Raw genomic sequence first — 14,776 nt, 5'->3', positions numbered from 1 at the left:
ACTCCTTGTGCTGTTCCCAACTTGCTGGAGAGTGGTGCTTTAGTCCAAAGTATAGTTGAAAACTTACGTTTCTCAGAGCATTTATGGGAAATGATGGGACATACCCTTCCGCTTATTTGGGACCTGACTGCGTGAGCTGAGCACTGTCCTCTGTGGCCACCCCAGTGTGTGTGTTTGGGGGCTGGGCAGGGGTCCTCACTGTGGCCTTCATCTGTGTTTCTCAGCGGCCTAATAGCGCTGAGCATCTGCATGTGTTTGTGTGCTTTCTGTATTTCTTTAGTGAAGTGTCTAGTCAGGTCTTTCTCAGAGTTTATTACATATTCTCGATACAAGTCCTTTGTAGATGTGTGATTTATAGATATTTCCTCTCAGCCTGTGACTTCTCATTCTAGCAAAGTCTTTCGGAAGACAAAAGTTCATAATCTTTGACCTTTTCTCTATTGTGTTTTTGGACTTTTTCTTTCTTGTTTTTTAGGAGCTCTTATCTGTGACGTGGTTGCCTATATTTCTTTCCACTTTGTCATTTATCTTTCACTTTGCTTTTGGTGTGGTTTTTTTTTTTTTCTTTTAAACTTACTTGTCCAGCTAATTTCTTTCTATTTTTTTTAGTAGAGATGGGGTCTCGCTCTTGCTCAGGCTAGTCTTGAACTCCTGACCTCAAGCAATCCTCCTGCGTTGGCCTCCCAGAGTGCTAGGATTACAGGCGTGAGCCACCATGCCCAGCCTGCTTTTGGTGTGTTTTGCAGTGCAGAAATATTTTATGTAGTCACAGTTATCATTTTGTTCTTTTATTGCACCTGGATATTGAGTCATAGTTAGAATTTCCACAGACTCAGCTTATAAAGAGATTTACATACTTTCTTCTAGAACTTGTATAGTTTTGCTCTGTACATTTAGACCCATAGTCTATGTAAGGGTGATTGGGATGCTGAACATACAGCATGATCTCATTTATTTTTCTAAAAAGCTGTCCAGTTGTTCCAATAGCATTCACCCAAAAGACCACCTTTTTTGCAGTGATTTAAGAGGCTACCTTCATCAAATGCAGTGTTTCTGGTGTTTCTATTCCATTCTCATGGTCTGCCTTATGGACCTCTACACTGTCTAACTCTGGAAGCTTCATGGCGCCTCATAGTATTTGATGGTGCTGGAACCCTTTATGGGTCTTGTTCAGAGTTGTTTTTTTGTTTTGTTTTGTTTTGTTTTTTGTTTTTTTTTTTGAGACAGAGTTTCACTTTGTTGCCCAGGCTAGAGTGAGTGCCGTGGAGTCAGCCTAGCTCACAGCAACCTCAAACTCCTGGCTCAAGCAATCCTCCTGCCTCAGCCTCCCAAGTAGCTGGGACTACAGGCATTCGCCACCATGCCCGGCTAATTTTTTATATATATTAGTTGGCCAATTAATTTCTTTCTATTTATAGTAGAGACGGGGTCTCACTCTTGCTCAGGCTGGTTTCGAACTCCTGACCTCGAGCAATCCGCCCGCCTCGGCCTCCCAGAGTGCTAGGATTACAGGCGTGAGCCACCGCGCCCGGCCTTTGTTTTGTTTTTGAGACAGAGTCTCACTCTGTTGCCTGGGCTAGAGTGAGTGCCATGACTTCAGCCTAGCTCACAGCAACCTCAATCTCCTGGGCTCAAGCGATCCTCCTGCCTCAGCCTCCTGAGTAGCTGGGACTACAGGCATGCGCCACCACGCCTGGCCAATTTTTTCTGCATGTTTTTTTTTAGTTGACCAATTAATTTCTTTCTACTTTTAGTAGAGACAGGGTCTCACTCTTGCTTAGGCTGGTTTCGAACTCCTGACCTTGAGCGATCCACCTGCCTCCGCCTCCCAGAGTGCTAGGATTACAAGCATGAGCTACCGCACCCAGCTTGTTCAGAGTTTTTCCAAACACTTGTGCATATTTATTTCTTTTTAATAAACTTCAGAATCATCTTGTCCTAACCCAGAAAAAAATTGCTTTTATTGTTAATAAATAATTATGTTTATATGCTAATTCGGGAGGAATTGGCACCTATATGAGGTTGAGTTGCCCTATCCAAGAATAAGGGCTGTCTTTCAGGTGGATTTGGGTTCCTTCAGGAGACTTTTAGTTTCTCAGACCAGCCATAGCAACACAGCTGTGGTTAGGGGTCAAGGAGGTCACCAGAATCCTGAGGGGCAGAGAGGTCTCACTGTGCGTTTGTGTAGCTACAGGCAGCGAGCTACCTTGCATGCCTCTCGGGGTGCCTCACAGCTCCTTGGGGCTAGAGTGGCAGCAGCAGTTGTGCTCTGCCTCCGTGTGTCTCACACCTGGGAGTGTACAAAGAACCAGAAAAGCAAAATGGGCACATGGAGGCCCATTGGCCAGTGAAGTAACCAGAAGGGGTGAGGTGGGGCCCAGGCAGATCTCTGTTCCAGCATGTTCCCGGGTTATCTTGTATACCTTGTTACTCCACCTCTCTCCCCCAAAAAGCAATTAGGCCTCTTCTGTTCCGATTCCTTGTTAAGTTGCTCCTCAAATGTACTATCTCATTGAGAAGCTGCACCATCAAACCATAGCTATGTAGAAAGGGATCGAGTTATTCATTCTATTCTTTCACCCCCAGCCTCGTTTGAGCCATCTCAGGCAGTTTCAGCAAAAAAACATGTTTAGAGATTCCCTCTGGTTAATCAGTGTATTTTGTCTATGTCCCAGGTTTCTCCATGACCAAAATAGTGCTGCTTTCAAATTCTACCGGAAGAAAGTGTTTGAACTCTGCCCATCAATTTGTTTCACGTCATCACCACTCAACCTCCACGCGGGTGGCGAGAGTGCAGATTCTCAGGAGAGCCCCTTAGACCACATGGAAGGGGAAGCAGAGTTTGAGGACGAGGCCCCTCAGCCGCAGGCTGAGCTGGAGAGCCCAGAGGTGATGCCTGAGGAGGAGGATGACGACGATGACGGGGACGGGGCAGAGGAGGCCCCTGCTCACAGAGGGGCCAGCAAGTCCAAGGGCAGCCCCCCGGCCGATGGCCTTCCAGGCGAGGCTGCCGAGGACGACCCGGCCGGAGTGCCTGCCTTGTCACAGGCCTCCTCGGGCACCTGCTTCCCCCGGAAGAGGATCAGCAGCAAGTCGTTGAAGGTCGGCATGATTCCAGCTCCCAAGAGAGTGTGTCTCATCCAGGAGCCAAAAGGTGAGTGCCTGCCTTTCGGCACAGCCACCCCAGCAGGCTTCTTGGTTGGTGGGCCATGGAAGGTAGTGGAGACATGGCCTGACCAGGTGAAGAATGCACCTGCCCTTGGCCCTAGCTCAGCCACATGATTGACCCTCTGGCCCTGGTCATCCTTCCCACCTCTCATCACACACCAGCCTTGTAGGTGACCTCAGTGTTCTGGTAGGACGACACTCCCCCCCAAATCCCTCCACTACCTTCCATGGCCCACCAACCAAGAACCATACCCCCAGGAGTCTGTGGGTGGGTGTGTCCCCAAAGTGGCCATCACAGCATGGGGTTCTCTGGTCTTGTGGTTTTAATCTTAAATAGTTCTAAAATAGTTTTGCATACCACTCCAAAATGTCAATGTAAGACTCATGTGTCTAGCTGGTCTGAAGTCACTGTTCTGTGGAGATGCTTCTTGGGTAGTCTGTGAGGCATTCCTCTTACTGCCCAGATTCCAGAAGGGGCATCCCCAACCTTGGAGCATGTAGACCTGGGTCATCTCAGCTGTTTCCTGATGCCACCTTCTGGGACAGCCAGCCTTCTGAGCCTCTGGAAGGCCCAGGGTAGTGACACCTTCATATCAGGACACTGAGGTGGGGGGGCACAAAGGCGGTGGCCTCAGGCAGCTGTCAGTGGGACCTGTGGGCTCCGTGCTCTGCCTGCCTAGGCTATGGAGGCCCTCCCCTGCCCTCTTGTGGGAAGAATCAGCGTTCTTAAGGTAAATATTAAGGATTTATCAGCAGTGAAATGCACCCTTTGCAAGTGGACAGTCTGAGGGATTTTTTTTTTCAACATATGTTTATTTTGTCTGAGGGATTTTGATAAATGTGCATAGGCAGGAACCTGCCAGTCCAGCAGAGCTAAAGCCCATTCCCAGAACATTTCTCTTGTCTCTTTGCAGTCCCCTGCCCCCATCCAGCCCTGGCAACCACTGACTGTTTTCTGGGCCTGAGGTTCTGCTTTTCCTAGAAAATGTAGTGGGATTGCACCCCATGCTGTCTCTTGATGGGCTGGCCATGGCCCAGCTGCTTGTGCACCACATCCAATCGCAGTGTCTCCACAAGGTCAGGCCCAGGCTGTGCCTGCCGCTCACGTGTAGCTGCTGCAAGCCTGTGAGTGAAGTTGTTGGAGTGAACGGTTCCCATGATGGGACTGCATTAAATAGTCACCGAGACGCTCATGTTCACAGGCAACAGCGTCCTTATAGTTTCTCCTGCTTTGGAATGGTCCTCAGGGTTGGTGTTTGGAAACCTTGTGGCTGCAGTGAATTGCTGACTGTTATGCCGTAACACTTCCATCCTTCAGAACTTCTCCTAAACGGCAGATGGCTTATCAAGTGCGTGTCACATATGTCCTGGGGGGATGGGGGAGAGTGGATTTCTTTATTTCTATGTTGGAAGCTCTCAGTTCTTTGATTGGGTGGTTGATGAGACAAAAACCAACCCTACTGATCTCTCCCTTCATGAAAACGAAAAAATAATGTTAATAATAATGTGATTCAGTGCTCTGTATGGAAAGCATGGTTTTTTTATGAGAAAGTTTGCCAGCCTGAGCAACATAGCAAGACCACATCTCTACAGAAATTAGCCATGGGTGGTGGTGCCTAAAGTCGTAGCTACTTGGGAGGCTGAGGCAGGAGGATCCTTTGAGCCCAGGAGTTTGAGACTGCAGTTAGCTATGATGACACTACTGCGCTCTATCCCGGGCAACAGAGTGAGAGACCCTGTCTCAAAAAAATAAAATAAAAAGAAAGATCTGGATGGACTTTAATTCTTTACCAGTGAATTAGCCACAGAGAAAGTAGGAGGGTGTGGCATTGTAAATTGTTTATTTGTTGAAACAAAATATATTCCTGTGGTCATAGAAATTAATCCACGTATTGGATCATTTGTTTTTGTTTTGTTTTGTTTTTTGAGACAGAGTCTTGCTTTGTTGCTCAGGCTAGAGTGAGTGCCGTGGGGTCAGCTTAGCTCACAGCAACCTCAAACTCCTGGGCTCAAGCAATCCTCCTGCCTCAGCCTCCTGAGTAGCTGGGACTACAGGCATGCGCCACCGCGCCCGGCTTATTTTTTCTATATATATTAGTTGGCCAATTAATTTCTTTCTATTTATAGTAGAGATGGGGTCTCGCTCTTACTCAGGCTGGTTTTAAACTCCTGACCACAAGCAATCCACCCACCTCGGCCTCCCAGAGTGCTAGGATTACAGGCGTGAGCCACCTCCCCCAGCCTTGGGTCATTTGTTATAAATGTGACAAGTCTTAGGTCTGGATGGACTTTCCCAAAGCAAAGCACACCTCAGTGAGCCCTTCACCATGGCCCACACTACCTAGCCTGGGCATGTCTAGCCTCTCTGCTCGCTCCGTGGGTCCCAGCCATTCACGAGAGGAGCCGAGGCCCAGTGGCTGCTGTGTAGGGTGTAGGGCACCTTCTGCCATCAGAGAGGCCGTTAGCCACAACTCTGCAGCACCACCCGTCTCTCTCTGAGTCATCTGGGAAATGTGTGTCTGTATGCGTATGCCTTTCTTTTGTCTTCCAGTCCATGAACCAGTTCGAATCGCTTATGACAGGCCTCGGGGTCGTCCCATGTCCAAAAAGAAGGTGAGCTTAATCATTTGTAAGCCCTCACTCAAGATATAGTTGGTCAGAATTTATTGGAGTTATCAAGGATGCTGCAGCTTATGATGAAGCTATACTTGTATTTCAAACTGAGGTTTAATGTACAAAACACAACAAGCAGAGACTTTTCCCTCAGGGGACTTTAAAATTGGCCCTTGTCCAAAGCATAGGAGGGTAGCGATTAGTCCATTAAACAGATAATTGAGGACTGATATGTGCAGTGGGGTTTGAGAGATGAACAAGATAATGTCTTGGCCATTAAGAAGTTCAAGCTTAGCAGCCCCTAATTGTGGTTAAGGGAGTGCATGAATCTGCTAGCAAGCAGAGCCTGGCGTGTGTGCACTCATCCATCCGCACCTCCTGTGTGCCAGGCCCCAGCTGCCCACCAGGGGGCAGCAGTGAGCAGGGCTGACAGCGACAAGAAAAGGGCATGACTCAGTCATGCGAGTGCTGTGGGCCAAGAGAAGCAAGTCACGGGGAGGGGGAAGAAGGTGGGGTGCGGGTGCTGCTGAGGCCAAGGAAGGTCTCAGGGCAGGGGTTTGGCCAGAAGGTGTGGCCACTCTGGTGGAGAGCAGCCTGTGGGGTGGGGCCCAAGCAGAGCAGGGGGCCAAGGGGAGGCTCAGCTCAGACTTGGTCCCCACACTTGGTCCCCACAGTTGGGGAGGCAACAAGAAGGGCTTAATGTGGAGTCCATGGAACTCACGGGTGGCTGAGTATGGAGGAGCGAACACCAAGAGTCCAGGTGGCCCCAGGGTCATCAGCCTGGGCAATTAGGAGGACAGAGCTACAGTTTGCTGACATGGGGACAGGTGCACTCCAGATGAGCAGGGGTGCACATTGCCAGGTATGGGGGCAGATGAGGCTAGGCAAGGTCACCTGGGACACATGTGGAGAGACTTTGTAGCTCCTTAGTGGTCAGGGAGGAGGGCGGGGAGCCAGGAGAGGTTTCTCTGCTGGTATTGGGCAGTGCTGTGGTGTTTCAGACCCCTTCCAAGTACTCCTTGGAAGAGGTCAGTCTGACCGCAATCACAGCAGGTAGGAGTGACCTTCCTGAGGCAGAAGCTCATGGTCTTGAATGGTGTGCTGGGTTTAAGCCCCCTTTGTGTAGCCAGTTAAGGGCATAGCCAGGTGAGGGGGTAGCTGGGCCTGGGAGTCAGTCGCAAATGGATTCAAGCTCAGCCTTGCTGCCTAGTGGTTTGGTAAACTTGACATGTAACTCCTGAGCCACAGGTTTGCATGTGTAAAATGGGGTGCCACACCTACCCGGCAGGTAGCAGGTACTGTGAGATTAAACTTTACCCAGTTCCTGGCTGGTGTCCTACAAACACTGTCTCTCTTTGGGGCTCTGCACCTGTCCTGTTTTGCAAGGGGACTGCAGGTGGGGAGGAGGCTGTGGTGGCTGCAGCTCTCTTCTGTGTACACCACCCTGACACATGGGGCACTGCTTTCCTCCAGCTGTGCAGGAAGCCAGACATCAATATTGCAAAACCCAAATGAACATTCACAAAAATCCTTCCAGGCCAAGCCAGCCCTTGTTCCTCCCACTGTGTCCCCAAGCAGCCTTCCTGAAGGGGCAAGGGGGTACAGGCCTGCTGTCTGGGGACCCCTGGCCCCCGATGACCAGTCATTCCCTGCCTTTCCCACCCTCCATCCCAGGGCCCAGGCTGTGTGTATCTTCCAGGAGGTCCTGACAGCTGTCCATTTTTCTTTTTTTTTAATTTTAAAGAGATTTATTCTGAGCCAAATTTGAGGACCATTACCTGTAGCCACTGTCAAGAGCCTTGGGCAAGTGGACTCACTGTGGCTGGGTTATTCAGAGAGACAGGGGTTACAGGTAAAGCCATCAATCAATACATGAAAAGTATACATTGGTTTGGCCCAAAAAGGTGGGACATCTCGAAGGTGGGGGGGCTTACAGGTTATAGGTGGGTTTAAAGATTCTTTGGCTTGTAACTGGTTAAAGACATGAAGCTTTGTCTAGAGGCTTGGAATGTTTTAACATAGATTTGTTGTGTAAATTGAAGACCTGCAGATTTGTCTTACATATCCTTAGGCCTGTTAATGGGTTACAAAGGAAGTCCTCAAGAAGGGAGGGGGCATGATGAGGCCTGTCTGACTGCCCTCCTCCTGGCAGACAATTTAATTTTAAGATATTCCTTTGGCCACGAGGGGTCCATTCAGTCAGCCAGTGGGGGTTCAGCCTTAAAATTGTACTTTAGTTCACAATCCCCCCTTCAAGTCGCCATTTTTCATCTCAGTCCTCAGGTTCTGCCTCCTCTGTTCTCCAGGCCACTTCCTGTTGGTAAGGGGCCTCCCAGTGTGGCAGCTCCTGTCTGGTGTTCCCCTGGCCTGCCAAGATGTCCTTGCATTGCTGTCTGCATCCCTCCTTAGCCGTCCTGTAGAGAGACTTCTGCACACACCACCTTGCCAAGCCCACCACCTGCCATTGCGAAGGGCCGCCTGTGTTGAGTAATTCATGCATGTACACACAGATACACGCGTACACACAGATACAGACACACACAAGATGCACACGTATGCACAGGTGCACACATACACAAAGATGCAGACACATAAGATGCACATGTACTCAGATGCAGATAGATTCACACGTACACACAGATGCAGACACATAAGATGCACACACACACAGATTGACACGTATGCACTGGTGCACACAGGTGCACACGTACACACAGATGCAGACACACAAGATGAACACATACGCACAGATGCACACACAGATGCACAAGTACACACAGGTGCACACGTACACGGAGATTCATACGCACACACAGCTGCTTTATACCTTAGGGAGCACCTCAGAAGGGGCAAAAAGAATTTATCTTCTCTGAAGCTTAGAGTCTAAGTCTGTCAAAATGAATTGACAATAGGTTAACAGGAAAAAATTTGTTAACAGGCATAAGTATAGAAGCCACATAAAACAATATGAATTGAGTCACATTTTATAAAAATGAAAAATATAATAAAACAATATGAAAACTCAAAAAAGGTTGAAGCTAAAATATCCTCTTCATGGAGGAGAGGGCAGGTGAGGGCTCTGGGCAATTAATTGCAGTGGGAAAGCAAACGATTTTAGGAGAAGTGAATGGCCCCGGAGGCACATGCCTTAAATGGGAGAGCAGCCCGGGGCTGGGCTGTGGGTGTGGTGGTTAATGTTCAGCCATCACCTCAGTGTTGTGAGTTTTCATCTCTGGTTAAAGACATTCCAGGGAAGGTCTTGAAGGCGATTATGTTCAGGTTTCTAGGTAGCCAAGGGAACTTCAGAGAGCAGCCTCCCTGAATGCTTGGCGAGAGGCAGGGGGTGGGTGTCAGAGGGAACTTGAGGCTGCTTCTTGAGTCCCACATGGTAAATACAGTCCCACTGTATTTTGGGGTATCGATTTATGAGCCCTAAGACCTCACTTCATGTCAGTGAAGGCTCAGCACCTTTCCAGGTTGTCTTGTCCCCTTCCATGGTGAGAACATCAAGGCTCTTAGAAACCCTGGGATCCAGACCCTCCTCGTGGGAGCACTCACTCCCTCTTCCCTCCCTCTCTCATGAGTTGAGATCCTGTGCTCACCTCCCTTCTCCCTGTCATCCCATGCTCAGGGGTGGGTGCTGGGCCCCCCAGGCCGCCTTTTCTGCCTGGTCTCCTCTGAGCTCCATTGTCTCCAGAGTGCCTCCTCCATGTGCCCTGGTGTTGGGGAAGCTGTTTCCTGGGCACCTCAATGCAGGTGGAGGGAGGCTTGTCCTTTGCTGGAATCATGCATTGTGAGGCCTGCAGGACATGACGGGGCAGGTCGCTGAGTTACTGAGGGCTGGCCCTCCAGGCCCTGGGCTCACAGCACTCAGCACACCCTCCTTCCCCTGGTTCCTGCACACAGGGTCACCCAGCCCTCTCCTAGTTGTGCCCACACTTGTCCCCTGCTCAGACGCCCAGCACCGGCTGCCTTGCTTGATCCTCCTCAGCGCCTCCCTCCCTCACTCTAAAGAGCACGCAAGGCTCTCTCAGTCTCCCCAGGTAGTTCAGTTAATGTCTCAAAGAAAAACATCAAAAGCCAGCATGGTGGCATGCACCTGTAATCCCAGCTACTCAGGAGGCTGAGCCAGTAGCATCGTATGGGCCTAGGAATTCGAGACCAGCCTGGGCAACATAGCAAGACCCCATCTCTACAGAAAAAGAAAGAAAGAAAGAGAAACCTCCTGAGGAGCCAGAAAAAGAAAGAACCACAGGGTGAGGTGTTGGGCTGCCCAGCTAGGTTCCCTCACTAAGGGGGTGCCCATGTGCATTTATAAGTGAATGAATGGACAGTCCTGCTAGAGTTGTGCATGCTCCTCCAGAGGGTGCTGAGCTTCCCCACCACCTGCAGGCCCCTTCTCAGCTACAGCAGCCTCAGCAAGGTCTGCTCTCTGCTAAACACGGACCCCAGCAACTAAGTAGAACCCAGTTCTGGGACAGACAGACAGACGTGGAAGGCAGCCAGAGAGTGAATGAAGCAATGAGTGAAGGCTCAGGAAGGGCTCTACCAGCTAATTCTCACCTGCCATCTGTCTGGCCCCCTCCTGCTCTGCTGCCTCCAGGCCTGTTCCCTGGTGTCCCCTGACTTTATCCCATCTCCACTGAGGGCTCTTCTTGCTGACTCCCTGGCCCCAGGACCTGCCATTCCCATACCCAGTTTTTCTCACAGTCTTAGTACAGGGCAATAGTGTATCTGAGAGGCAGGACCAAGAGCCAGTCATCAGGTTCCAGCCTTAGGGGTGAACCTCAGCCTGGGGGCCTCTGACCTTTAGAAGTGCCCCCCCCCCCCACCTGGGAATGTTTCAGGGAACTGGGGAGGTGACCACAGCTTGATCCTGAGCATCTGGGAAGTGAGGCGGGCATTTGCCGGGGCGTGTCCAGGTGCTGCCCAGGACAGACCCTTGCTCCAGGCACTTCTCTGCGGCCCACATGCTGGACTCCTCTCTCCGCAGAAACCCAAGGACTTTGACTTCGCCCAGCAGAAGCTGACCGACAAGAACCTGGGCTTCCAGATGCTGCAGAAGATGGGCTGGAAGGAGGGCCACGGCCTGGGCTCGCTCGGGAAAGGCATCCGGGAGCCCGTCAGCGTGTACGCAGCAGGCACTTGTAGCCTGGGCGGGCGGGCGGGTTCTGGCCCCAATCCTCTGACCTGCAGCCTGAGTCTTGGTTCCCCTCACCTTGAAGATGGCTTGCAGCTGGCAGTTGGGTTGGTTTTTTAACAAACGGAGTCTTCAGATGAAAAGCTGGTCATTTACATATGCAGGTGTTCACACGGCTCCTTTCTGCACTTGTGTAGACCATTAACCGGCTTCTTGGCCCTGGTCATTTCAGCCACATTTATCATCAACATAAAAGCCAGTGGTATTTCTGGGTAGTTTTAGCTTAGAACCACTTTCCGTTTTCCAGGAACCCATAAGCAGGCGGCCAGGGTAGGGATCACAGGCCCAGAGGTGCTGGACCCGTTAGTAGCATCCGGCAGGCATTTCACTAAAACTGAGCCGAGCCCTACGGGTGAGGCTTCTGCCATGGTCAGGGCTTCCAGGGCTCCCCTCAGAAAGCTGGTGCTTCTCCGCGGTGAGTACCCCTGTTTTCCATGTGAATCCTGTCTTGATGTTCCCTTTCTCGGATGTCTGTGTCGTGTGTCCCGGTACCTGCATCTCACAATGGGCCAGGCCTGCACTCAGGCCCACAACTGACTGTCCATTTCGCTCCCTAGGGGGACTGCCTCGGAAGGGGAGGGGTTGGGTGCCGACGGGCAGGAGCACAAAGAAGACACGTTCGACGTGTTCCGGCAGAGGATGATGCAGATGTACAGGCACAAGCGGGCCAACAAATAGGTATGTTCTCGAGCCCGCGCGTGCGCACTTCTGCCCGTGCCGATGTCCTGGTGCAAAGACGTTTCCCTCTAAATAGGTGATGTTCCCCACTCCCCTGAAAACAAACATCAAAACACTACCAAAAAAACAATCACAAAATTCTGTGAGGGAAACAGGAAGGGTCTTTGGTTGTGGATGTGTCCCGCTTCTCACCTTTCAGGTTCGCTGAGGAGCGAGCCTCCCGCCAGCCAGGCGCACCTGAGCCTGCTGCCCAGCCTGCCCCGGCCGCAGCCTCTGCCTGGCTCCTCTCTTGCTCGAGTTTTCTCTCACAAGGGACGGCCACCTGCCGTGGTGACGTGCCAGTAAACAGACCCTTCCCTAGTCACAAGGGGCGCAGAAGCCACTGCCAGGAAGGACGGCAGTTGGCTGCCCACCTTTCTGAGGGTCTGAAGGGCCTTGGGCTGATGTCCTCATCCTTCTACTCTTTTTTTAGTTGCCCTTCTCACAGTTTTGAACAGAATTGTTCTCTTCCTGAATAGATCAAAACCACTGGTGAGAAAGATAAGCCTTGAAGCAGCAATTACCCTTAAAACATCAGCCCCGCCCCGGACCTGCCTGGAGCCAGTGCCCAAGTACGGTTTGGTGTGTACGTGAAAACAAACATCTCTGCAGTCTCTGGGGCCGAGGTTTCCCTGGCTTTTCTTTCTCTTGAAGAAAAAGAACGCACCATTTTCAATATGCTTTTGCCTTTCCTCTCTCTTGCAAATGGTTTTAGCAGATCCCTCCAGGTCTGTCTTGGGTTCTCTTCAGAAGGTGGTGCTGCCCCGACAGGGACCTTGGCCCGTCAGTGCCGAGCACCAGCTCCTCCAGCTGGTTTTCCAGTCTGAGGGCCAGTCTCCAGAGTGCCGTTAGCCAGTGTGCTGCAGAAACGCATGGCGTTTGCTTGTTTTCCCCAGAACTTACATGAGGGAGACATGAGTAAGTGCCCGGTCCACACCTGGCACCAGAGCTCCAAAGCACTCTGAATGGTCCAAGATACGTGATTGGATGAATGAGTGAACGGTGTCTCATCTCTTAAATGCGCCCCGAGAGACTTAATGGAATCTTAGCGACAGTACAGTATAGCTGTATTCCGTGGGAGTAATTGTTCCACAAATTAAACTTTCCTCAAATCTATGCCACTTTAGAATCTACAATGTAAGCAAACTACAGTATGATTTAAAAAAAAAAACACATATGGAGTCTCTCCCTACAAAGGGGTGGGGGTTGTAAACCCTCCAAGACTCTTCATTCTCTGCACGTGCGGCCGTGTAAAGACTTGTGTCATTACAGCCTTTGTAAAGAGGAGGACGGCTCCGCCTGGGCTGGGCTCTGCAGCTGTAAGCTATTTCAAGGCGGGTGATTGCCGCCGCCTCCCAGCGTCCCCAGAGCCCCGCTGCTTGTAACGACACGTGAAATTCTAAGGCTGTGTGAATCTCATCCCTTCATAGAGCAGCAGTGTTGAAGTTTTAAATACCTGCTAAAAGCTATAAGATTTGGGATCCTGCTGACTCCAGGATTGGGGGACTCAGCAAAGGGTTAGGATGTCAGCCGCAGAACTGAGTGGGAAGAGCCACTGACAGCCATTGGCTGTGACGACATCCTTGCTGTCTTTAAGCGCACACCTCTCAGGCTGTCGTCCCAGCTCCTCAGGTTCTCTCTGGTCTCTCTGACCCCCCCACACCCCCAGCCTGCCCAGCGCTGCAGTCCCCGAGGCTCTGCTTGCTTCTGGTCTCTTCTGTTGCTTTGGCAGCCAGCTCTTGATGGCCATGGGAGGTGCTGGTGTTGCCGGCACTGAGGATGGGTCTCAGGTTTGCAACCCGACTCTCGACGAGCCAGCCTGTGCTGGTCTGGGCTGAGACTGGTTCAGGGGGAACCCCAGGTACCGGGGTTCCTCTTCTTTCCCAGTCCTTCCAACAGCTTCCATGTTGGGACGAATGGGTAGAGCTCAGAGTACAGGGTCGGCCATCGCGCAGCTCTGAGCCAGTGTGCGCGTGTCCTGTCTTGCTCGTTCCTGACTTCCTCCACTTCTGCTTATGAAAAGCCAAGTGCTTTAGGAATTCCTGGTGTGGGGGCGCCGACCCCCACAGCCTCCTGCCGTTCCTGCTGGGGACGCCCAGGGTTAAGCTGAGTTGGTTTCTGGGAGCCCGTGGCAGGCATCAGGGAACACCTACTTCTTGAGACCAGAAAGTGCCATGAGCACTCAGGACGCCTTTCCTGTGGCCTCGACACCGAGGCAAGGAGGGTGTCCTGGGAGCCGGGGGTGGGGGGTCACGTGTGGCGGTGCGTCCTCCCTCCAGCTGTCGGCTGGGGACGAGACGCTGCTGGCCTCCGTGTCCTCCCTCCCCCACCTTAACCAGCGCTGTCCTTGCTCTGCGCAAAGGCCGCCCTGCAGAGACGTTGCGTGCAAGCGCGACCTGCTGGGCCACGGCCTCGTCACAGTCACAACATCTTTTCTGTCCTTCTAGTTCCAGGGTCTCTTCCGTGAGGACGACAGGCATCCGGAAAGTGCTAACTCGCCACTTTGGGTGCTCACTGTCTGTGGCTTGTTTCCATCACTGGAGATCACTTAGAGAATCTTAGTGTTTTTGGTCTCTGGTAAAACCTAGAAGACATTTGTGATGTTACAAAATGGAAGTTCTGTTTTATAAATCTAAGAAGTTGTGAATGTTGTTAATCATTTAGCAGTTGCAATAAATGTAGAGGAAACACAATTTTCCACGGTCTCCATTGATGTGCTTTTAACACCAGACCAGTTGAGCGCACGCAGGTGACAGTGCAGATGCGCGGCCTCCCGGGGCGTGCCTCTCCTGCCTGGCGCGCCCCAGTCCCTGCGTCACCGGGAGCGGCCAGAGGGTGCAGACAGCGGGCGGCGATCAGAGCCGAGCACGGGGAGGAGGGCAGTCCCTGTGCTGGGAGGCCTAGGGGCGGGGGGAGCAGACCACTGAGTCAGAAACCTGCCTTTGAGAAGGAAGGAGCCCTGCCCACTCCCCCCAGCCTTGCCCCGCACCCCAGGGCTGGGGTTCCGTGCCAGAGCATACCGAGGCCGCCTGGGCTCCCCTGCCTGAGGAGCAGCTTCCCAGGCAGCAGCAAAGCTCC

General features: G+C 51.7%; 1 protein-coding gene across 5 annotated transcripts in view; it reads left to right on the top strand.

Annotated features, from left to right (window-relative positions):
* SUGP2 (SURP and G-patch domain containing 2) overlaps positions 1-14,391 on the top strand; it is a 34,845-nt gene extending 20,454 nt beyond the window's left edge. For 3 of the 5 annotated variants that reach the window (XM_076001561.1, XM_012741433.2, XM_076001562.1), the window contains exons 7-11: positions 2,676-3,154; positions 5,720-5,781; positions 10,775-10,911; positions 11,539-11,659; positions 14,146-14,391. In XM_076001561.1, the coding sequence (XP_075857676.1) occupies positions 2,676-3,154; positions 5,720-5,781; positions 10,775-10,911; positions 11,539-11,659 (799 nt within the window). In that variant the 3' untranslated portion in view covers positions 14,146-14,391. Of the gene's footprint in view, positions 1-2,675; positions 3,155-5,719; positions 5,782-10,774; positions 10,912-11,538; positions 11,660-12,177; positions 12,281-14,145 lie in introns of all 5 variants that reach the window. The other 2 variants (XR_012918879.1, XR_012918880.1) reach the window with 2 other exon arrangements.
* The last annotated feature ends 385 nt before the right edge of the window (positions 14,392-14,776 follow it).

Source organism: Microcebus murinus, chromosome 4 (assembly GCF_040939455.1).
Source record: "Microcebus murinus isolate Inina chromosome 4, M.murinus_Inina_mat1.0, whole genome shotgun sequence".
Classification (NCBI taxonomy): domain Eukaryota; kingdom Metazoa; phylum Chordata; class Mammalia; order Primates; family Cheirogaleidae; genus Microcebus; species Microcebus murinus.
This window is presented reverse-complemented; position numbering and strand designations above follow the sequence as displayed.